At 35.0% G+C, this 21,683-nt stretch overlaps 1 protein-coding gene across 1 annotated transcript; it reads right to left on the bottom strand.

Moving 5' to 3' along the window:
• Positions 1 to 1,951: 1,951 nt before the first annotated feature.
• On the bottom strand, positions 1,952 to 6,612 carry LOC122026942 (putative methylesterase 11, chloroplastic). The gene is made up of 5 exons (XM_042585702.1): positions 6,123 to 6,612; positions 4,325 to 4,561; positions 3,161 to 3,304; positions 2,641 to 2,772; positions 1,952 to 2,536 (listed from the first exon to the last, which is right to left on the bottom strand). The coding sequence occupies exons 1-5, from the start codon at positions 6,504 to 6,506 to the stop codon at positions 2,261 to 2,263; spliced, it is 1,173 nt and encodes a 390-aa protein (XP_042441636.1). The 5' UTR covers positions 6,507 to 6,612; the 3' UTR covers positions 1,952 to 2,260.
• Between the last annotated feature and the right edge of the window lie 15,071 nt (positions 6,613 to 21,683).

Here is a 21,683-nt window from a genome sequence, read left to right as displayed (position 1 = left end):
TAAGATTACCTACTCATATCATCTCAATAAATAAGTCTGACTTTAATTTATAAATTCCAAAAATAGATATTCCAACATTTTCTTTACTTCATCTATTTTGTTTCCAGTGCTTTGATGATTCGACGCATTAAATTTGTTGTTCCGTCATCTCGGTATTTTCTCTCACAATAAAAAAAATATACGAGAAAGTGTTTGCCTAGTGGATCTTGCATATGATACATTGGTTGACACACCCCTCAAGCTAACGTGAAATATGACTGTACTAATAGGCAGCTATCTTTAATCCTAATGTATTTTGTAGGCATCCTATTTTTTTTATTTAACTATTCAGTTTTCACAATCTGATTCATTTTAGAGGTAACTAATTTAGTCCTATAGAAATATCACACTGGCCATGAGGTAAATTGAAAATTAAAGGTGTCCCATCCCATTTTTTCACCCTCGTTGATGATGATGTGTGGTTGGCAATCTAATGTACCCTATTGTCACATAAACTATTAATTAATTTGCATTTCTACCACATGTATATCTAACAGGTAGCCACTGTATTATTTTAAGTTAAGATGAGAAAATAAAAATGAGCAAATTGAAGACTAAGTTTCTTTATCAAATATTTTCGTGTAAAAAAACGATTATAAATGGAGATACCATTACGTAATTCGAAAAAGTCTCTGGTAGGCGTAATTTAGATATGTAATGCCAACTATAGTCAAGAGGAGATTCAAACCGATCTCATTGAGGCATGATAGTTAAATAGGGGGATAAAATAATAATATTAGATAATGATGTAGGGAATTTGAATTTTGAGAGACTAATTATTTATTCGGATTAAATAACTATGATATTTAATATATCTTACTATTTTATTAAAAATCTCCCCCATTTACTAACTAACTTTGGTGAAGTCTAAAATATATTTACGTTAATATCCTTTTTTCTATTTATACTAAAAATAATTCCAAGATTTATTAGTAATTCCACAAGCGAAACAATCAGTGATCTAGAGTTCGAGACTCAGCTACAGCGTATTATTATGAATTTTTTTCATCATTAATTTTCTCTGGTTGTTTTATATAAAAAAATATAGTTCTCTTTAGTCTCATATCTTAGAATTGACAACACTATGATTAAAAAAACTTTTATAAATATTTTAGGCCGACGATATTAAGAATATACTTTTCTTAGTTTTTTTTAATAAGACAAGTATAATATTAAATTAAAATAATTTTTTGCATAGGAAAACCCGTTATAGTTTATTGTTGGGATTCTCTAGCACTAGCACGAGTCTGACGAATCTTACCCAAATAATTAATTCTTGGTTTATAAGGGTGACACTTGAAAATCCAAATAATTTGTATTTTCAAAGACTCAAATAATTTATATATTATTATTATATTACACACGCAACGCGTGTGCATGATCACACTAGTTAACATTAAAGTTTGTTGAGAGATCTATCTTATTAATGGATGTAACACGTAATGGACGAATATCGTTTAAAATCTTTTTTACATCTAAGATTGTGAGACTATTTAAACAACATTTATATAATTAATGTTACAGCATTATTTTGTTTTGAATTAATTTTATTCGGTTAAATCTAAAGGAGTGTGACATTTGACTTTGACAATTTTTGTCTTAGAAATTCTCCGTTAAAACTAATCTATAGAATAATCGTAATTTTATCCGACATTAGACAATTATCCACCTTGCAATCTTAACTGAGCGTCCTGAAAAAATCAATCTAAATGTTATTTATCATAAAATTCTGTTAAATTTTATGACAATAATACAAATTCATATCTTCAGTGATGATGTTAGACAACAACCAATGGACCCAAATGTTTTTTGGCATCAAACATTCTTCTATACCAGCAAGCCTTTAGCTTTCTTAAGAAGTTTATACAAAACGATCAAACAAAAACTAGCTTATTTGATTGCTAATTACATATCTTATCAACTATTTCTTCCATTGAAAACAGCCTCTGAAACAATTCGATCTAGGAACGTTGGCACACCCAAAGTTAAGTGAAATGAGAATACATCAATTGAGTGTGAACTAGAGGTGTCAGCAGGTACATGTAAAATGCAAGACTCAATGACAAAGGCCCACTTGCCATTTCAATTGACGTTGCAAAAATTAAGCCACAAGAAGGAACCCGAGAAATCAGAAAACTTGCTCGCAGTCTTTGGCATGCTGAGCAATGGCTTTGTTGTTTGATGAAGGCAAGTTGCCAATGGCAATTAGACAGCTTTATGTCTAGTTTGATGGCATTGTTGCAATCTCAACCAAGATTTTGTGCAGTGTCAGCGGCTTAGAGAAGAACGGGGAGTGATCTGAGCCTTTGAGCTGAAAAACTCTCTCTGGAGGATTGACATTACACAGCCTTTGCTGTGTCTGAAGTGGTATTGCATTGTCTTCAGTGGTTTCTATGAAAAATCTCCTCACTGAACCATAATTCTTGGTGAGTGAAAGCTTCTCTAACACTGGAGCAAAGGGAATAGACCTCATCGAAACCAAAGCCAAGGCAACGTCCTGCAACACCATGATTTTGGATTCAGTGGAAGAAAACACACATGAAGCTAAATACAATCAACAAGGATAGAAATGTTTAATCTTAAACTTCAGGAAAAGCATACCTTAGAAGGAGACTGGTTGAATAGCAACTCTTTGAGTAAAGATTTGTCCAGATCAATGGCAGTAGGAGGGAGATCCTTTCCATTTCCATAAACAAAAACTTGTGCTTGTCGCATCAGATCAAGCATACCTGCCTAAAGTAGAAACTGAACTTAGAACAAACAAGTGTAATTTCAAAGAGTCAGAAACAGAATGAGAAGTTTGGTCTCACAAACAAGAAATTAAAAATAGATTCATCACATGACATCAGGTGGAGTGACACTAGTTCCATTGCAAAGTTCTTCTATCTGTTTGTTTACTTCGTTTAAAGAGTACAAGCATCAAATTGACTAAAAGATCCTATTAAAGGTGATTAATGCATAAGCCAATGAATAAAAAACATGCCTAAAAGGCAGTGATTCACCATGGTCTCAAAAATTAGATGCTATAGAATATAATGTGATCACTACTGTCTGACACAAATTTTGTCCAAATTACATGAATAATTATATGTAATATAATATATACTGTGTATATAGAGACCTCTTCTGAGAACATATCAAGAATGTTCTGGCCAGTGGTTGGCATAGCTGCACAGATGAAAATGGCTTTGCCAACTTTAGATGGTAAAACCTCCATGGCATATGACACACAAACACCACCAAAATCATGTCCAACCAAAATTACCTGAGAAATGCAAGTTGATTAACACAAAAGAAAAACCAATTACTGAAGACAAAGTACCTCAAAAACTAAAAGTAAAATTTCAGAAACAAACACACAAATTATCAGTCTAAAATGTATATAATGAATTTGTGCGATTCCATTGGCTATTTATTTTGAGTCATGCATTTCAAGAAGAAGTTTAATTAATTAAATGCAGTTGAATAGGGAAAATATACAAATAGAATGATGGAAGATTTATTCCTATTCACTTTCTTTGTCAGATTACAATGAATCAACACTTGTAATGAGCCAAGTTTGTAGATTTGATTGGAAGATCGAAAGCAATTTTCCTCAAGCCCAATAAGCTCCATTAGCTTTAATGCAATCTTTTAATGCAATCAAGAATTATTTGATAAATCTGTTGAAGAAGAGAGATAATCATCATGAACTTGGAGTAGCAATTAAAATGCCAAGCTTAGGTGAAAAATTACAAACTAGACTGCTCTTTGACCCCAAGAACCAAAATGCGTTAGTGGTGGCATTATCTTATAAGAAGTAATGTGTGCTCAAAGCCTCAAACTGTTGTTAGGTTTTACAGAACAAGTACCTAACAAAAAGAAAGCATGCTCTTAACTCCCTAACCATGAGTTTCTTGTATTTTTTCATTCATTCACTTCTAATCTATAAAGTCAGCTGTATTTTTGTAAACTGACCAATTAACTCTGGAAAATCATTAAAATCTTGGAGTGGTTTTGTATAGACATACTGCTAAATGTTAAGACTTAAAGAGTAACAACACAAAACCATGTCAAAGGTGTCAAAGGGGTACTCTAGTTATCTCCCCTTTATAAAAATATAGAAAAATTAAAGATTTTCATTAAGTAATAAAAACTTGAAATTGATTATTAAAAAAAAATAGGGGCACATAAAAATTGAAAACCTGGTAAACAAATGTGAACCACCCTAAGCTATAAGCTCAGATAACAGTCACAAGACAATAACCAAAAAGATTCTCTTGAAATAGAATAAAAAAGTGCATACCTTGTCCAGATCTCCAAGGGCTTCTAGGAAACCTGTAAGAGGTTTTGCATATTCTGCAATACTGGTAACTTTATTTGTATTGAATGAACTAATCCCAGAACCAGTGAGGTCAATAGCACTGACTTTGAATCCACTGTCCTCTAGAAGTGCAATACTTTTGTACCAGCACCATGCACCAAAGCCACCTCCATGAACGAGAACAAAATGCCTTATTTCTAAATTATCAATCTTTAGACCCTGATATGAAGTAGGAATTAGAATTGGGTTGAACAATATAACTATGAATTCACAAAATTCACCAAGATTACTATGGCAATAACAAGAGCATTGCAAATTGATCAGATGGCTTAAGACACAATACACTGGAGTGATTTTCCATGTGATTATTCTCTCTTTTTACATGTGAATAGTTACTAACTAAAGGGACTAATTTTCAAATGTTTGTACTTGGAGAAATGTAATCAAACTAGGCACACCGGCCAGTTTTTAATAGTAAATTTAATTGAAAATAGTGAATAAAATGAAAGGCTTGCTCCAAGAAGACAATCTTTCTTCCCTAAGATAAAAATTCAAAAAGAGGAAGAAGAAGATTTGCTTATTAGAATCAATTATATAACGATGAACAAAAAGCTATCAGTATATGTTGGTGAAAACCCAAGGGGAAAAATAAGGAAGTTGGAAATTAGAAATTTGAAACTTTCAATTTATAAAATTCCTAAAATGAGGAAACCCGAATAGTTTATAATCGCTTTAAGGAAAAGAGAAATTAATCAACCAGAATATTTTATAATGTCTTTAATGAAAAAGAGGAATTAATCAATTAATAACATAAGTTTGCTACAGCTGGATGACCATGTGCTGAACAATAACTTCTTGTAGACGGAACATCTGCAGTAACCTTTTACATTAAAAATAAAAATTGAGAATTTTCACTTTAATATATAATTTAGCTCATCCATCGAGTAAGTTCCATTCATATTAAATAGCCTCTTGTCAACAATAATAAATAAACTGGTGTTAATGATAAAGAACTCTGGTTGATCAGAGTTTCAATCGTCAAAGAGAGTAATAGTAGACATTGAACTCAAGCTGATATAATAGGTCAGGATTCAAGCTTTCGAAGGAAGTGGCAAATTTCATTAAAACACTGCAACCTTTGATAACATTTTACTTTTTTGCTACTGAAACTGTGGGTTTATTTCCGTATTTTTAAATCAATCCTGTGGTTTGAGACATTAATTCTCAATTTCTGATGCGAAAAGATTGATCTCCTCTTACAAATTTATAAGCAAAGAGAAAGATATTCATCCTCTCAATTGTAGCGAAAGGTGATTACACTCACCCAGAAGTCTCTCCCAGTCCGTCCCTAGGTTATGTCTAAGTTATGTGAAGAAGGGTAAATCACGGGGTGACTGCCAAGTTGGCTAGGGGGTGGGAGGGGTTTCATCCTCTCTAACAAATCTATATGCAAAGTGAAAATTAATTTTAATCTGTTAAAACATCAGAAATTGATCTATCATCCAAAATGTCAATTGAGTGATAGAGATACTGAAAGCCAGAAGAAAACAGAGAGAGGAAATGCCATAAACTGAATTGAACGATATACCCTAGTGTACGATATTCCAGAAGCCTTTCGGCAGCAAGCCAACATTTTTTAATGTTGATTATCCATTTTGTTCTTTTGATAAAAAAAAAAAAGAAGGCGAATTCTGAAAGAATCCTTCCCCCTAAATAAAACATCTACTTATCCCATATGAAGAAGAGAAAAACCAAAGGGCAAGAGAAGCCAGAAACCAACCTGGTTGACGAGTTGCTGGGGCTGCAAGACCGGATCTGTTAGAGACGGCGGCCTCGAGCTCGAACTCCTAGGGAGAGTTTGCCTCTTCTTCCCGTGGCCAGGAAACCTCAAAGAGGACGACCTATCAAAGTTCAATTCCCCCGGGACGCCCCCATTCTGCTGCAAGAGGAGCGCAGCCGCCAGGGCCTGCTCGTGAGTCAGCACCGCCTCTCCGTTCCCCTTCCTCCTGGAACGTCCCTTGCTAATCCTATCTTCAGAGCCGATACCAATCGCGGCGGCCACCTCCGCCGACAAGGACGGCAGGTGATTCCCCGCCGGCCGCCGTCGCTGATCCTTCCGATCCGCTTCATCAGCATCAGAGAAACACGAGATAACACCGCCCATCACCTTCGCATCAGAAGACGATCAAGGGGCCTGAGTCGACCAACCTACTTCTTTCTTCTCGGCGCTCCTCCGCCCTCGTAAAGAACGTCCGAGGGAAGCAGCTATCGGACTTGGACAGGAAAGCGACCGCAGGAGTACTTATAGATCCCAATAGACAAACTTACCCCTTCTTTCTTAATAATTACACAAATTGCCACAGCTTTTTCTAACTCCTCGCTGCTCGCCTCTTCCTCCACGGAGTTGATTGAACGGTTCAAATCTCACGATCCACCACGCGTACGGATGAGATAAAAGTGGCTTTTCCCAGGGAGTGGAAGTTACAACTTGCTCTTTTCTACGCGTCGTGGATTATTCACGAGTACGCAGAGTCTCTCGAGCCAACAGTTTGCCAGTGGGGCCCAGAGGGTAAAAACTGAGAATCTGGAGTACTTGGCGCCACGTAGCATGTATCGGATCAATCTGAAGGTATCAAGAAGTTCTCGTGCGTTTCGCGATTATTGGTACAAGAAACTTCATTACCGAAGGTTATGGATAAGTGCCACCTGTCTATTCAGAATTTTTTTTAATTCTCACTTTGCTTATTGAAGAAACCTTCTGTATTGAATAAACAGCTTGTTCATCGATCTTTTCGCATAGAAGTATAAAAGAAATTAAAAATATATTAAATTTATCATGAGAAATATGGTCTCCAATGAACCAACAACCTCTCATAATATATTTTTGGAAAGCCATATAGCTTCTATAAGGTATTAAATAAATACTTAGAAAGAAAGAAATAATCATAATAAATACTTAAAAATTAAAGATATTTCAATAATAAAAAATAAATTTAAAAATGATTTTGTTTTATTTATTCTTTACATGCAAAAATTACTTTGATTAGGCAAGTAGGTTTTTATTTTAAGTGTATTGATGTTTTTTTTTGTTAAAGAGAGAAAGAATTATATATTGATAAGGATGAGAAAAAATTTTAAAAACAATATACAATGGTCAAGAAAAATGCTAAGAAAGTATGAATGAAGAAAAGAATGAAATTTTTAAACGATAGAAAGAGACATTTATAAAATAGTTAAATTGAGAGAAAAAAAAAGATAAGAGATCTTATCTAAATAAAATATATTAAAGATGAATGTAATAGAGTATTAATAAATAATGGAGAAATAAAAGACATGTGGAATAAGTATTCTCATCAACTTTTTAATAAAATTTTAGGTAACCAACTTAATTTAGATAATATAAATACATCAAATGAGTATAGAAATTTAAATTTTTAAGTAAAATTCAAATTTTAAAAGTAGAACAAGCTTTATATAGGATGCACAATGGAAACCCCGTTGAATCATATGATATTCCAATAGAGGTATGGAAGTGTCTAGGGAAACAAGATATTAGATGTCTTACAAAATTATTTAACATAATATTGAAAACAAAAAAAACATGATCAATGGAGGGTAATGTTGGGGCAATTTCCCTACGTCAAGGTTGACAAGTTTGACTCAAGCTTGAGTTGAGTCAAGCTTGAGTCAGGATTTGAGTTTTGATATTTGACAATATAAGGAGATTGCTGGAGCAATCGTCCGGTTATGGAGATGGTCAAAGGGTTGACCAGGTTGATGAAAATACAAATCGAGTAGGTCAAGCTTGACAGGAGGCTTGACTGGGAAAGTCCTAACTGGATATTAGGCATTTGAAAAGTCCTAGTGAGAAGCTAGGCAAGGGAAAGTCCTGGTGAGGAGCCAGAAAAGTGGAAAGTCCTCGTGAGGAGCCAGGCAGTTGGAAAGTCCAAGTGTGATCTTGGGAAAGGAGAAAGTCCTGGTGAGGAGCCAGGCAATTGGAAAGTCCAAGTGTGATCTTGGCAAAGGGTGTAAGTCCAAGCATGTGGTATTGGCAAGGTAAGTCTTGGTATGACTTGGCAAGGAAGACCCGACAACTAGGATGAGGCCGAAGGAAGCTCTGAAGGCAAGGCGTGAAGGATGGGAGATATCCGAGGGACGCAAGGCTGATGGAGGAGGCTAGAAGGCTAGTTCGAGGTTAGTCGGGTGTGGCCAAATGCTAGGCATGAAGACCCAACAGGTCACGGTTGACAGGAGTTGGGTTGGAGATTTTAGACTTAAGTCTGAGTCAAGTCCAGGCTGGTCAATCGATTGGGTGATCGATTGAACCAGGGTCCAATCAATCAGCCGATCGATTGGAGTGTGCTGCGATTATGGGAAGGCCCAATCGATCGGTCAATCGATTGGGATGTGGAATCGCGAGCACATAAGCTTTTCCAACTGATCGGGCGATCGATTGGGAGCTGCCAATCGATCGGTCGATTGATTGGGCAACAGAAGCTCTCAAGCGAATGCGAGAGCACAGAAAGGTTCTGAATCGATCGGGCGATCGATTCAGGAAGTCCCATTCGACCGGTCGATCGATTGGGAAGTGACCGTTGCGCAGGATGCAAGTGATAAACGGCTGCGATGGAGCAATGCTGATGTGCCAATCGATTGGGAATGAATTCGATCGATTGGGAGCACTGTTTAAAGCCTGGGCAGAGCGTTTTCTTCGTTAGAACTTTGCGTTCTTCTCCTGCGATTTTCTGCGATTTTCACCAGCGATCTCCTCCGAGATTCTTTCTAGTTCTTGAGGGTTCTTGGAGTGCATCTCCAAGATTCAAGAGGCGACAACAACAAGCAACAAGTAAGCAAGAAGAAGGGTGTATTTCAGTTGTATTCTTGTATTTTCTTCTTGTGTGAGTGTTGTAGTGTTGTGCGTGTTTGTACGAGGCTTCTCGGCCTCTGGCTGCGACCGAGAAGGAGTATTTCATAGTGGAGGAGTGAGTCGGTGTATGGATCCTTGGATTAGTCACCTCTTCTTGAGGTGGATACCAAGTAAACCTTAGGTGTTAACGTTTTGGTTTGTTGTGTCTTTCTTTCCACTGCATATCATCAAGACACAATCGACAAGCGCGCGACGAGACGCTATTCACCCCCCCTTTAAGTGGTACATCGGTCCCAACAATTGGTATAAGAGCGAGGTCGTTCTTCTACGGACTAACCGCCAAGAGAGCAAGAAGCTAGAGGAAGAAGATGGAGTCCGAAGGAGATGGAGTCCGAAGGACCACTCGGATGGGATATCCAAATTTCACCTCCATACGACAAAGAAGACCTCAATTATTGGAGGACGAGGTTGGAAACTTGGTTCCAAATGGTTGGAATCAATGGGTTGCATTGGAAGATTCATTTGAGCCTCCAAAGGACAAAAAGGGGAAGTGCCTCCGACCTCGACATTGGACCGAGGAACAACGGGAGCAAGAGGAGGCGGATAAGGAGGTAACAAAAATTTTGTTAAATTTATTACCTTCTAATATCATTATGAGTGTAGGTGAATGCACAAGTGCATGTGATCTTTGGAAAAAGATCATTGCCTATCATGAAGACCCATCACAATTCCGAGTGGATGAGCCTAAGGAGAAGGGCTCATTGGTCCAAGAAGAGAAGGATCAATCCGATGTTGACACAAGGGCAACATTCGAGGAGGAAAAGGAAGATGAGGAGAGATCATCCACATCTTCAAGAGAGGAAGAGGTGGAAGCACCCACATCCTCAAGAGGAGAAGAAGAAAAAGATGATGCAACCTCCACAATGTAAGATAAATTAAATGGAGAATCAAACATGATCCCTACAAGCAAAGGTATAGAAACTTTAATTGTAAATAATAAAAATCATATCATTTGCTTTGAGTGTAGGGAGTATGGGCACTACAAGAGCAAGTGTCCCAAATTGGTCAAGAAAAAGAGCCAAGTAGTACCCAAGGGCAAGGAGAAGTCCAAGAAGACAATCCCCACAACAAAGAAGAGCAAGGAACACATTGTGTGTTTCTTGTGTAACCAAAATGGACATTATCGAAGACAATGCCCAAAGGGGGAGAAAATAACTAGAGTCAAAGGACGAAGCACAAATCAAGGGGAAGCTTTTAAGAGCAAACCCAAGGTAAACTTTGATAGTGCAATTCCTTTTAGTCATGATAAAATGGATATTAGAAATAATTCTTATCATTTTAATGCTAATTATCATGAAAGTAGGAAACATGATAGTCTTAAGGATAAATATATTCATCCTCATGCTAGAACTACCACACCTAAGTTTAGGAAGGTAGATAGCAACTTAGGCAATAATTCTAAAGATTATAGATATATGCCTAAAAATAGAAATGCTCATAGGGGTCAAGAAAAATCCAAATCTATGGATTTAATGACGGAGAACCAAGTCTTGAGGACAAGACTTGATAATTTAGAAAGGATCCTAGCAAGAATGGAAAATATTCTTAAGGGTCAAAATGACCATAACCTAGGTAAAGCTAGATAAGAGTCATCTAATGGCTATAGAGGTTTGAGAAACAAACTTAAAGTTAAGAAGGATGTGACTTCTTTTCATAGGGTTCCATATAGTTATGGGACTAACCCTAGGTGTAAAGGTCAAGTCAAGGATACTAGGGAAGGAATCCCTAAAGGTTCTTTTGGCAAGACCAATGTGACTAAGATTTCTAAGAAGTCTAATAAAGTCACAAATAAGGTTATAAGGGAAGTTATCCCTAGGAGTGACCTAGTAGAAGTGACCAAGGTTTCTAAGAAACCTAGAAAGATCCTTAGGAAGGTATCTAGGGAAGTTATCCCTAGCGAGTACCTAGAACATCCAAGGAGGAGCAATAGGTTTTGGGTTCCTAGGAGCATATTCTCTACACTCTAGATGAGTTTAGAGAGTGTCAACTACAATTGGAAAGGTAATTAACCCAACCTTGGTAAAGTTGACACATGAGAACATTTTCAATGTTATTGTTAACCTTTGAAAATGAGAAGAATTATTAGTATTACTCTTTGAAAGAGTAAAATGTGTCAAAATTTGAGGAGTTTGATCTAATTTAAATTGACACACTTGAGAGAGGCAAAAAAAATGCCAAATTAGGAATTTAACATTTTCTTATGGAATTAAGGGAAATGTAAACCTTAATCCAAATTGTCACTCTTGGAAAGAGTAACATGTGTCAAATCTTAAGGAATTATGGTTGAATTAAATTGACACAATTTGGAGAATCATATGAATTACCAAGTTGGGATTTTGGTATGTTCTTAGGGAGTCAAGGGCAAATCCGAGCTTAAAATATAAGGTGATTACTCTATTGGAAGGATAAATATGCCAAAATTTGAGGAATGTGTTTAATTTTAATTAGCATAAGTAAATCAAGAGATTAAAGAAATGTCAAGTTGGGGTTTGGCACTTTCTTGATGAAATTGGGCAATCTAAGAATTAATTTTAAGATTCGCTAAGGTTTAAGGACACTTAGAAGGTAATCTAGGTATTTTATTTATGCTAATTTGTCATACTTTGTTTTCTCATCATATGTCATGACATCATGTATTGCATTCATTTTTAGTATGAAAAACACAAAAATATCATGTCATACCATACATACATCATGTAGCTATAACATGTTTTTCTTTTGAAAATTGCTTATTTTGATGTATGCCATGTAACATCATGCATTATGTTAATTTCTTTGTAATTAAGAACAAAAGGCATTTATCATGAATGGTAAATATCTCAACAAGTGGGATGACACCAAGTGATATCCTAGGTGGATGACCACAAGTTTCATAATACCTAGATAGTCATGCATGATCCCTTAGTTTAGGGCAAAACCAAATATACATCTCACAAAAAATCATAAGGTGACTTATATGTGTTTTAGTATACATTAGATACAAGTGAGATGTTAGGATGGTGAACAAAACTCAAGATGTTGATTTAGTACATCTTGTTGAGTTTTAAGTTCATCAAAACACATAGTTATGTGTTTGCCAATCATTGGGAAAGCTATTGTACAAGTCATGTGCATTGAGCCTAAAGAACATGGTTGGATATTGGTTTTGAAAATATTTTTAAAATGCTTTTGAAAAACCTTTGTGAAGACTATATTTTGATAGTATTCATCATTAAAAAATTAAACACAAATTAGGAGAAAACATTGAAGTTTTCAAGAGTTTTCAAATTTGTATCAATCTTTGAAAATAGAAAGTATTTTCATAGAAAACTAATTTTCCTTGATAGAGTATACCCTAAATAATGTCTACATGAATTTTCATGATTTTTAGAGGTTTGTAGAATTTTGGGGGGTTTCTGAAGTCTGCTGAAATTGAATTTCAGAGAAATCAGAAACCCAATCGATCACCCGATCGATTGGGATGGTTTTAATCGATCAGTCGATCGATTGGGAAGCCAATTCCCGTGAACAGAGAGTCAGTGGATCGATCAGCCGATCGATTGACCCAGGCTAGATTGATCAGAAGATCGATTCAGAGGGAATTTCTGCGAGCAGTAGCTTGCGGAATCGATCAATGTATCGATTAAAGTAGCTTCAATCGATTGAGTCTCATCTTCAATCGATTAGGAAGTCTGATTATGGCAGGAAATGTTTGATTTCAGCACATTAAGCCACTTCAAGTTTCAATAATCATTCCAAATCCCTTGAAATACATTTGTATACATTTAGGGGAAGTTTTCTTGATGAAAATAGGTATGGATTGGTTAAGATAAATCAAAGTGAAGTTTAGGATGAGGTTAAGTTTTAATTTCGAATTTTAAAACCTCAAAACTTCAAGTTTTGATTTTCAAGGGTCATTAATCATTCCTAACCCTTTGAAATATACTTGTATACATTTAGGGGGAGTTTTCATGATGAAAGCAAGTATAGATTGGTTAAAGTAGACTTAGGTGAAGTTTAGGTTGGGGTTTAGTTTCATTATTGAATTTTGAACCTTAAAATTTCAAGTTTTGATTTTCCTAATTGTTTAAGAACTTCAAGTCATTGTTGGTGCAATGACAGAAGTTTGACCATGTTTTTAGGGGGGCTACTCCTTGAATGCATGAAAATTTATCTTCAAGGACCTTGAAAGGGGGTTAAACCTTCGTAATGGACAATACTCAGGGTCGAGTATTGGGGAACAATGGAAGATTGGTTATCTTAATTGCTAGGATGATAAATGCTCTTGGATGAGCATTGTGGAGTAGGTTACTGCTCAAGGGGGGAGCATTGAATACAATGAATGGGAGTTTCATTGGGAAGTTGATGTATGTTCTTGGATGAGCATTGAAAAGAAGATTACTACTCAAGGGGGAAGCATTGAATACAATGAATGAGAGTGTTATTGGGAAGTTGATGCATGCTCTAGGATGAGCATTGTGAAGTGAAGAAGAGCTCAAAGGGGAGCTTAGGCAGCAATGAAGAATCTGAGATCTTCATTGTGGGGTTGTTAACAGCATATGAGGTTGTAAACAACGGAGAGTTAACTCTTATGGAGAAGAGTTTGTTTTCAGTTTTTGATATGTGACAAAGGGGGAGAATTGGAGGTTAAGTTAGGCCTTCATCCCAAGAAGGGGAGTTTGCCTTCTAGGAAAGGGAGAGGATGAAGGAAACCTTCATTCATACTTTATCATGGAGTTAAGGCTATGAGAATTAGCCTTGTGATAAAGAAGAGATTAAGGCTATGAGATTTAGCCTTGGTATAGAAAAGAGGTTAAGGCTATAGGATTTAGCCTTGGTATAAAGAAGATGTTAAGGTCATAGGATTTAGCCTAACTTAGAGGTATTGTCAAACATCAAAAAGGGAGAGATTGTTGGGGCAATTTCCCTAGGTCAAGGTTGACTAGTTTAACTCAAGCTTGAGTTGAGTCAATCTTGAGTCAGGATTTGAGTTTTGATGTATGACAATATAAGGAGATTGCTGGAGCAATCGTCCGATTATGGAGATGGTCAAAGGGTTGACCAGGTTGATGAGAATACAAGTCGAGTAGGTCAAGATTGACAAGAGACTTGACTGGAAAAGTCCTAACTGGATGTTAGGCATTTGAAAAGTCCTAGTGAGGAGCTAGGCAAGGGAAAGGCCTGGTGAGGAGCCAGGCAAGTGGAAAGTCCTCGTGAGGAGTCAGGCAGTTGGAAAGTCCAAGTGTGATCTTGGGAAAGGAGAAAGTCCTGGTGAGGAGCCAAGCAATTGGAAAGTCCAAGTGTGATCTTGGCAAAGGGTGAAAGTCCAAGCATGTGGTTATGACAAGGTAAGTCCTGGTATGACTTGGAAAGGAAGACCCGACAACTAGGATGAGGCCGAAGGAAGCTCCTGAAGGCAAGGCGTGAAGGATGGGAGATATCCGAGGGACGCAAGGATGATGGAGGAGGCTAAAAGGCTAGTTCAAGGTTGGTCGGGTGTGGTCAAATGCTAGGCATGGAGACCCAACAGGTCACGATTGACCAAGAGTTAGGTTGGAGACTTTGGACTTGAGTTTGAGTCAAGTCCAGGCTGGTTACTCGATCAGGAGATCGATTGAATCAGGGTTCAATCGATCAGCCGATCGATTGGAGTGTGCTGCGATTATGGGAAGGCCCAATCGATCGGTCAATCGATTAGGATGTGGAATCGCAAACACAGAGGCTTTTCCAATCGATCGAGCGATCGATTGGGAGCTGCCAATTGATCGGTCAATCGATTGGGCAGCAGAAGCTCTTACGCAGATGCGAGAGCACAGAAAGGTTCTGAATCAATCAGGCGCTTGATTCAGGAAGTCCCAATCGATCGGTCGATCGATTGGGAAGTGATCGTTGCGCAGGATGCAGGTGATGGACAGCTGCGATGGAGCAATGTTGACGTGGCAATCAATTGGGGATGAATTCTATCGATTGGGAGCACTGTTTAAAACCTGGGCAGAGCGTTTTCTTCGCTAGAACTTTGCGTTCTTCTCTTGCGATTTTCTGCGATTTTCACCAGCGATCTCCTCCGAGATTCTTGCCAGTTCTTGAGGGTTCTTGGAGTGTATCTCCAAGATTCAAGAGACAACAACAAGCAAGCAACAAGTAAGCAAGAAGAAGGGTGTATTTCAGTTGTATTCTTGTATTTTCTTCTTGTGTAAGTGTTGTAAGGTTGTGTGTGTTTGTACGAGGCTTCTCCGCCTCCGGCTGCGATCGAGAAGGAGTATTTCATAGAGGAGGAGTGAGTCGGTGGGTGGATCCTTGGATTAGTCACCTCTTCTTGAGGTGGATACCAAGTAAACCCTAGGTGTTAGTGTTTTGGTCTGTTGTGTCTTTCTTTCCGTTATATATCATCAAGACGCAACCAACAAGCGTGCGACGAGACGCTATTCACCCCCTCTAGCGGGCACATCGGTCCCAACAGGTAAGGATTGTAGTTCCCTTATATAAGAATAAAGGAGACGTACAAAATTGTGCAAACTATAGGGGTATTAAACTAATGAGTCATACTATAAAATTTTAGAAAAAAGTAATAGAAAAAATATTAAGGAAGGAAACCACAGTAATCGAAAATCAATTTAGGTTCATACCTAAAAGATCGATAATATATATGCTATACATCTTCTAAGAAAACTAATTGAAAAATATCAGGAATAAAAATAAGATTTACACATAGTATTTATTGACTTAGAAAAAATTTATGATAGAGTTCCAAGAGAAATTATATGGAGAATTCTAGAAAAAAGAGGTGTTAGTGTAACATATATTAAACTGATTAAGGATATGTACGATGATGTAACGACCAGAGTAAAGACTTTAGATGGAGTAAATAAAACATTTCCAATAAAGATAGGATTATATCAAGGATCAGCTCTAAGTCTCTATCTTTTTACATTAATTATAGAGGAACTCACTACATACATTTAAGACACAGTACTATAGTACATGTTATTTGCAAATGATATTATCTTGGTAGATGAAACACATGAAGGAGTAAATGTTAAACTAGAATTTTGGCAAGAAACACTAAAAGAGAAAGGTTTTAAATTTAATAGAATAAAGACAGAGTATATGGATTTAAGTTTAGTAATATTAAACGTAATAAGACAATTGTTAAGATAGGAGATGATGAGTTGTTTGGAACCAAGATCTTTAAATATTTAGGATTATTTTTACAAAATAATGGGGAGATTGAAAGAGATGTATTACATAGAATATAAGTAGGATGGTTGAAATCAATGAGAATGTCAGGTGTTTTATGTGCTCATAAAGTATTTTTAAAACTTAAAGGAAAGTTCTACAAAATCATAGTTAGATCTATTATATTATATGGAGTTGAATGTTTGGCTATAACTCGAACACATGAGCAGAAGATGAGAGTTACAGAGATGTGTGGACATACAAGGCTGTACAGAATAATAAATGAGAGCATTAGAGAGAAAGTCGGAGTTGCATCTATTGAGAGAAAATTCTAAGAGATACGTTTAAGATGGTACGAACATGATTTAGACGACTAATAAATGCTCCAGTTAGGTGGTGTGAAACTATGACAAACACATATATCAAACGAGGAAGAAGAAGACTAAAAAAGACTTGATTAGCAACAATAAAACAAGATAAAACTTATTTAAGTATAGATAATGATATAATAGGAGATAGAGCTCAATGACATAAAATGATATATATAGCTGATCTCACTTAGTAGGATAATACTTAATCGTTATTGTTGTTATTGATATCAATGTTAACGTTGTTAAAACTCTTTATCAAGAGGCTAGACTTTTTATCTTGCAAAATGGACTTAAATCATTTTCGTCGAAAAATGTATTAAAAGTATAATAACTTGATGAATGATGTAATTTGTTTAGTATTTTTTTTATCTAAACTAGTGTGATTGTACACACGTGTTGCGTGTGTAATATAATAATATATAAATTATTTGGGTCCCAACAATAAACTACTGTAATGGACTTCCCTATGAAACAAATTATTTTAATTTAATATTATACTTATCTTAGTAAAAGAAACTAAGAAAAGTATATTTTTTAACATCGTCGGCTTAAAATATTTATAGAAGCTTCTTTGATCATAGTGTTATCAATTCTAATATGTGGAACTAAAGATAACTTTATTTTTTTTATATAAAACAACCAAAGAAAATTAATGATGAGAAAAATTCATAATAATACGTCGTAGCTGAGTCTCGAACTCTAGATCACTGATTGTTTCGCTTGTGGAATTACTAATAAACCTTGGAATTATTTTTAGTGTGAATAGAAAAAAGGACAGTAACGTAAATTTATTTTAGGCTTCACCAAAGTTAGTTAGTAAAGAGGGGAGATTTTTAATAAAATAGTAAGATGATAAAAAAAGAATTAATTATATTCCTACTAAATTATTATATTTTAATTTAAAATATGCATTGTTATCAAATTAAGCTATAAAAGTAGTATAGAGTTTTGTATTTTAAACATTTTGAATTAATTTATTGTTCTACTTTTCTTCTCTATATGCTAATTTATTACTATGGGTGAGAATGTGTTTGGTTGTCCAATGTGCTATATCAATTGATATCAAAGTTTAGATTCGATTTCATATATCCTCTAAGGCCAATACGTGGACTTTGTCGTCCTTTCTTAAAAATTACTAATTGCTTAAATTTAGTAAATTAATTAAATTTTAGGCATTATTTATTTTCATATACTTTTATAATCATCCTTATTTGTTTCATTACCTACTTGTTTTGCCTCTATTTTAATCATCTTTTTTTTTTAATCTAATTTCTTATTTTTCTCATAATAGTTCAAGTTTTTTTTTTTTAATTATTGTGTCACTTAACTTATAAGTCTCATTATTTATCGAATCTCCACCTCGATTATTATAATGAAAAAAGAGAAATAGATGTAGATATTAGATGTGAACTTATGGAAGACATGCTTATATCCAGAACAGTTTAAAGTTTACACTGCTAGTATGATCGACAAACTAATACCGATACCAGTCCTAAGCTCATGGATCACGTATCCTACGTTCCTCAACAATCGCATAGACATCATACATCACATGATCATCAATCACCCATCGATGAAAACGACCACTTTCAAAATACCCAAACTCGACCTAGAGTTAGACCGAACTTGACCAATCGAGTTAAACTAGACGCCCCTAATTTTGATGGTCAATTATGATGGATCGAGTGAACCGGCTAAAGGGGAAATAAATAGTCTACAAATCAAATTAGAAATTCTCTTACTACTTATTTAGCAACGACATAGCTATTAATTAATAAAAAAAAAATGATATGAAAGAAAATATGATACTCAAAATTTTTAATTAGTTTACAACTAGAAATGCTGTTAATCTAAAACAATGATAGCTCACTAAGCAGAAACTCTTTCTTTGACAAGGTCGGAGGTGGAAAAACTCTTTACAACAATTGCGATCACAAAATAAGACGACAGAAATTAATACAAGGTATACTACTTTACAACTAGATTTAGGACAGTATTTATAGTGTACTAGTCGAAATGACTGTTTTGTCGATATGACAATTCGGGATGCCTCTATTAATTCAGGGCGCCTCCAACAAAATGAAGTTTGCCAATGTTCGGCTGATTCGACTGAACGAAGGTGCCTTGGTTCATTGGAGGCGCCTTAATTCTGATGGAGGTGCCTCAGTGTGGCTGACATAGATTCTGTTGCTTATCTTCACGGTAATGACTCCAATCTCATTCAAGGCACCTTGGGTTGATCTGAGGTTCGAATACTATTCATCCAAGGTACCTTCAATCTCATCTAAGACACCTCGAGTACCATTCATTCGAATGATCAATCTCAGAATTGACTATTCTTCGTTCCACCCATTTGGGTGATGCTTCGGTCGTTCGAAGTTGAGCTCATTAGAACCTAACTCTGACCTTCTACTTAAGCAGATTTCCTCTAGGCTTCTCATTCCTTGGATGCGTCACGCGAGTCCTTCTCACTCTACTGGTGTATGTACTCTTCCGCAGCTCATCATCCATCGGATACACCATGTCCATCGACTCACTTTTCGTGTTATCCTTCTCGCTTGTTGCATTTTTCGCTTGACTTCTTGTGTTCCTAAGTCTCTGCACACTCAGACACAATACATCAAACACATAAAACTTAACTTAACTCGGTTGATTACATCAAAACTAACCTGAGGTACTTACAATCTCTTCCTTTCTGATATACATCAACCCGAGTTAAGATTAGAGTAATCAAAATATAAAATAATAAATGATTTATGTTTAACACAATTTAAAATATGATATATTGTAATTAAGTCCTCTCCTAAACTTCATATTCATTAATTCTTCCCTTTGATCACATCAAAATCAAATAAATATAAGTAAAAATGAAAAAACACTAAAGAAAAAAATCTAAAAATTATTCTAGGAGGTGTACATATAATATGAAAGTATGTAAAAAATTTTAAACAATTATTATGCAAAAAAAAAATTCTAGAAAACATACTTCAAATTCTCCAAAATAAATTTGAAATTATTTTAAACAGTTGAAAGTTTTTGAAGGTTTTTGTTAATATTTAAACATAATCCATCTAACCATAGAAAAAATTTCAAAAGAAAACTATTTTTCTGTTAGTGACAAAATATTTTTCTTTACCTAAATAAGTATTTTGTAAAATAAATATTTAAAAATAAATTTGACTTCAAAAAATATTGATATTTTCTCTAAACATTTAAAATATAAAGGTTATGCGTAAAAATTTTAAGATTTTCAAAAATAAATCTCTGAAAAGTTTCAATTTTAAAAATTTATTTTTTAAAAAATATAAAAAAATAATTAATGATTAATATTTTTTTTTTTTTGCTAATAGATAACATTTTTATTTATCATGGAAAAATTTAAAGAGAAATAAAATCAGGTAAAATGTTTATGAGAAATATTTTTCCAAAAATTCAAGCAAATTAAATTGTAACATGCATATAATGCCACTTTAATAGGTTAAACATGATTTTAATATTCAATATAAATTTCTACCTATTGAATTTATCAACAAATTTCTTAAAATATTATTTTTAAAATCATGGTAATTTGACTCCTATGATTTTTCAAATACTAATTAATCATCTGAAATACCTAAAACTGTGGAGCATATAAATTTGAAAGACAAAATCTTGTTCTGATTTTAATTTTTTAATTTTATATTTTCAATTTGAATGTTATCAAATTATTTTAATGGACATGCATTTGCCAATTTAACTCTTAAATCAATGTTATCTTTTTTTTTTATTATTATTATTTACATACTTAGTTCTAAGTTTGTATAAAGATCTAGATAATAGTTTAATGTCTTCATATAATTGGTTATGAGTCAAAAGACGTACCTCACTTATTGTGTTGGATTCGTAGTTTGACGCTCTCCCTTCATTGCTATTTTTTTCTGAGATAGCTCCCTCTTCATTGATGCTCTCCTATTAGTAGTCGGCTGTTAGTACTAATCCAGCGTATTCTTCATTCTCGGACTCTCTAGATGACGATTCTCTCCAAGTTGCTTTGAGGTTATTGTTCTTGGGACTTCTTGTCCTATTATCTTTTTCTTTTCCCTTGTTCTTCATTTTAGGGCAGTTGTCCTTGATATATTCTTCTTCATTACAGTTGTAGCACCTCACCTTCCTTTTTCACTGAAGAAGCTTTTTTGCTTGTGTCTTATTAAACTTATTAGTTTTAACAAACTTATTGATTTTTTTTATCATGTATGCTTCTTCATCTCCATTAGTTGATGACTCTTAATCTAGTTCTTTTTTATTAGCTTTAAATGTGATGTTGTTGTTTGACTTTTCTATATCTTTAAATTCTATACATTGAGATTCATGTAATTTCAAAGTAAAAAATAACTCTTCTAAATTACTTACCTCTAAGTCCTTCGAGATGTAATATGAATCTACTATTGATGTTCAATCAAAGGTTCTTGGAAATGCATTGAGTGCATATTTGAGTGAATCTCGATTCATTATTGTTTCTTTGAGGTTGTTGAGCCGAGTGATTACCTCTTTTAGCTTTACGTCCAGTTGTGCGACCGTTTCTCCTTTTAGTCGTAGGTTGCTTAGTTAATTTTGGAGCAAGTCCCGTCTTGCTAATTTGACCTATGATATTCCTTCATGTAGCTTTAGGAAATTCTCCTAAAGTTCCTTTGTAGAGTTGTAGGAGTTGATTTGATTGACTTCTTGAGGTGGCAGTACATTCAGAAGGTGAAACTCAACCTTATTGTTGGCTACAAATTCAGTTTGTTGTTTTTTGTTCCAAAGGCGCTCCTTCATTTCTTCATCATCCTTGTTCCTGAGTACTTCGAAACCAAGTTTTATACAAAGTATAATATCAAAATCGATTTTAAAGAATACCTCTATTTCCTTT

The sequence above is a fragment of the Zingiber officinale genome, chromosome 1A (assembly GCF_018446385.1).
Source record: "Zingiber officinale cultivar Zhangliang chromosome 1A, Zo_v1.1, whole genome shotgun sequence".
Lineage (NCBI taxonomy): Eukaryota > Viridiplantae > Streptophyta > Magnoliopsida > Zingiberales > Zingiberaceae > Zingiber > Zingiber officinale.
This window is presented reverse-complemented; position numbering and strand designations above follow the sequence as displayed.

What these genes read in the sequence shown, in the direction of transcription:
- LOC122026942 (XM_042585702.1), bottom strand. Translation starts at nt 6,506, where the DNA reads ATGGGCGGTGTTATCTCGTGTTTCTCTGATGCTGATGAAGCGGATCGG. An exon ending in TTGATATGTTCTCAGAAGAG is followed by an intron (nt 2,773 to 3,160) that starts GTCTCTATATAC and finishes TTTCTACTTTAG; the next exon opens with GCAGGTATGCTTGATCTGAT. An exon ending in TCAACCAGTCTCCTTCTAAG is followed by an intron (nt 2,537 to 2,640) that starts GTATGCTTTTCC and finishes ATGGTGTTGCAG; the next exon opens with GACGTTGCCTTGGCTTTGGT.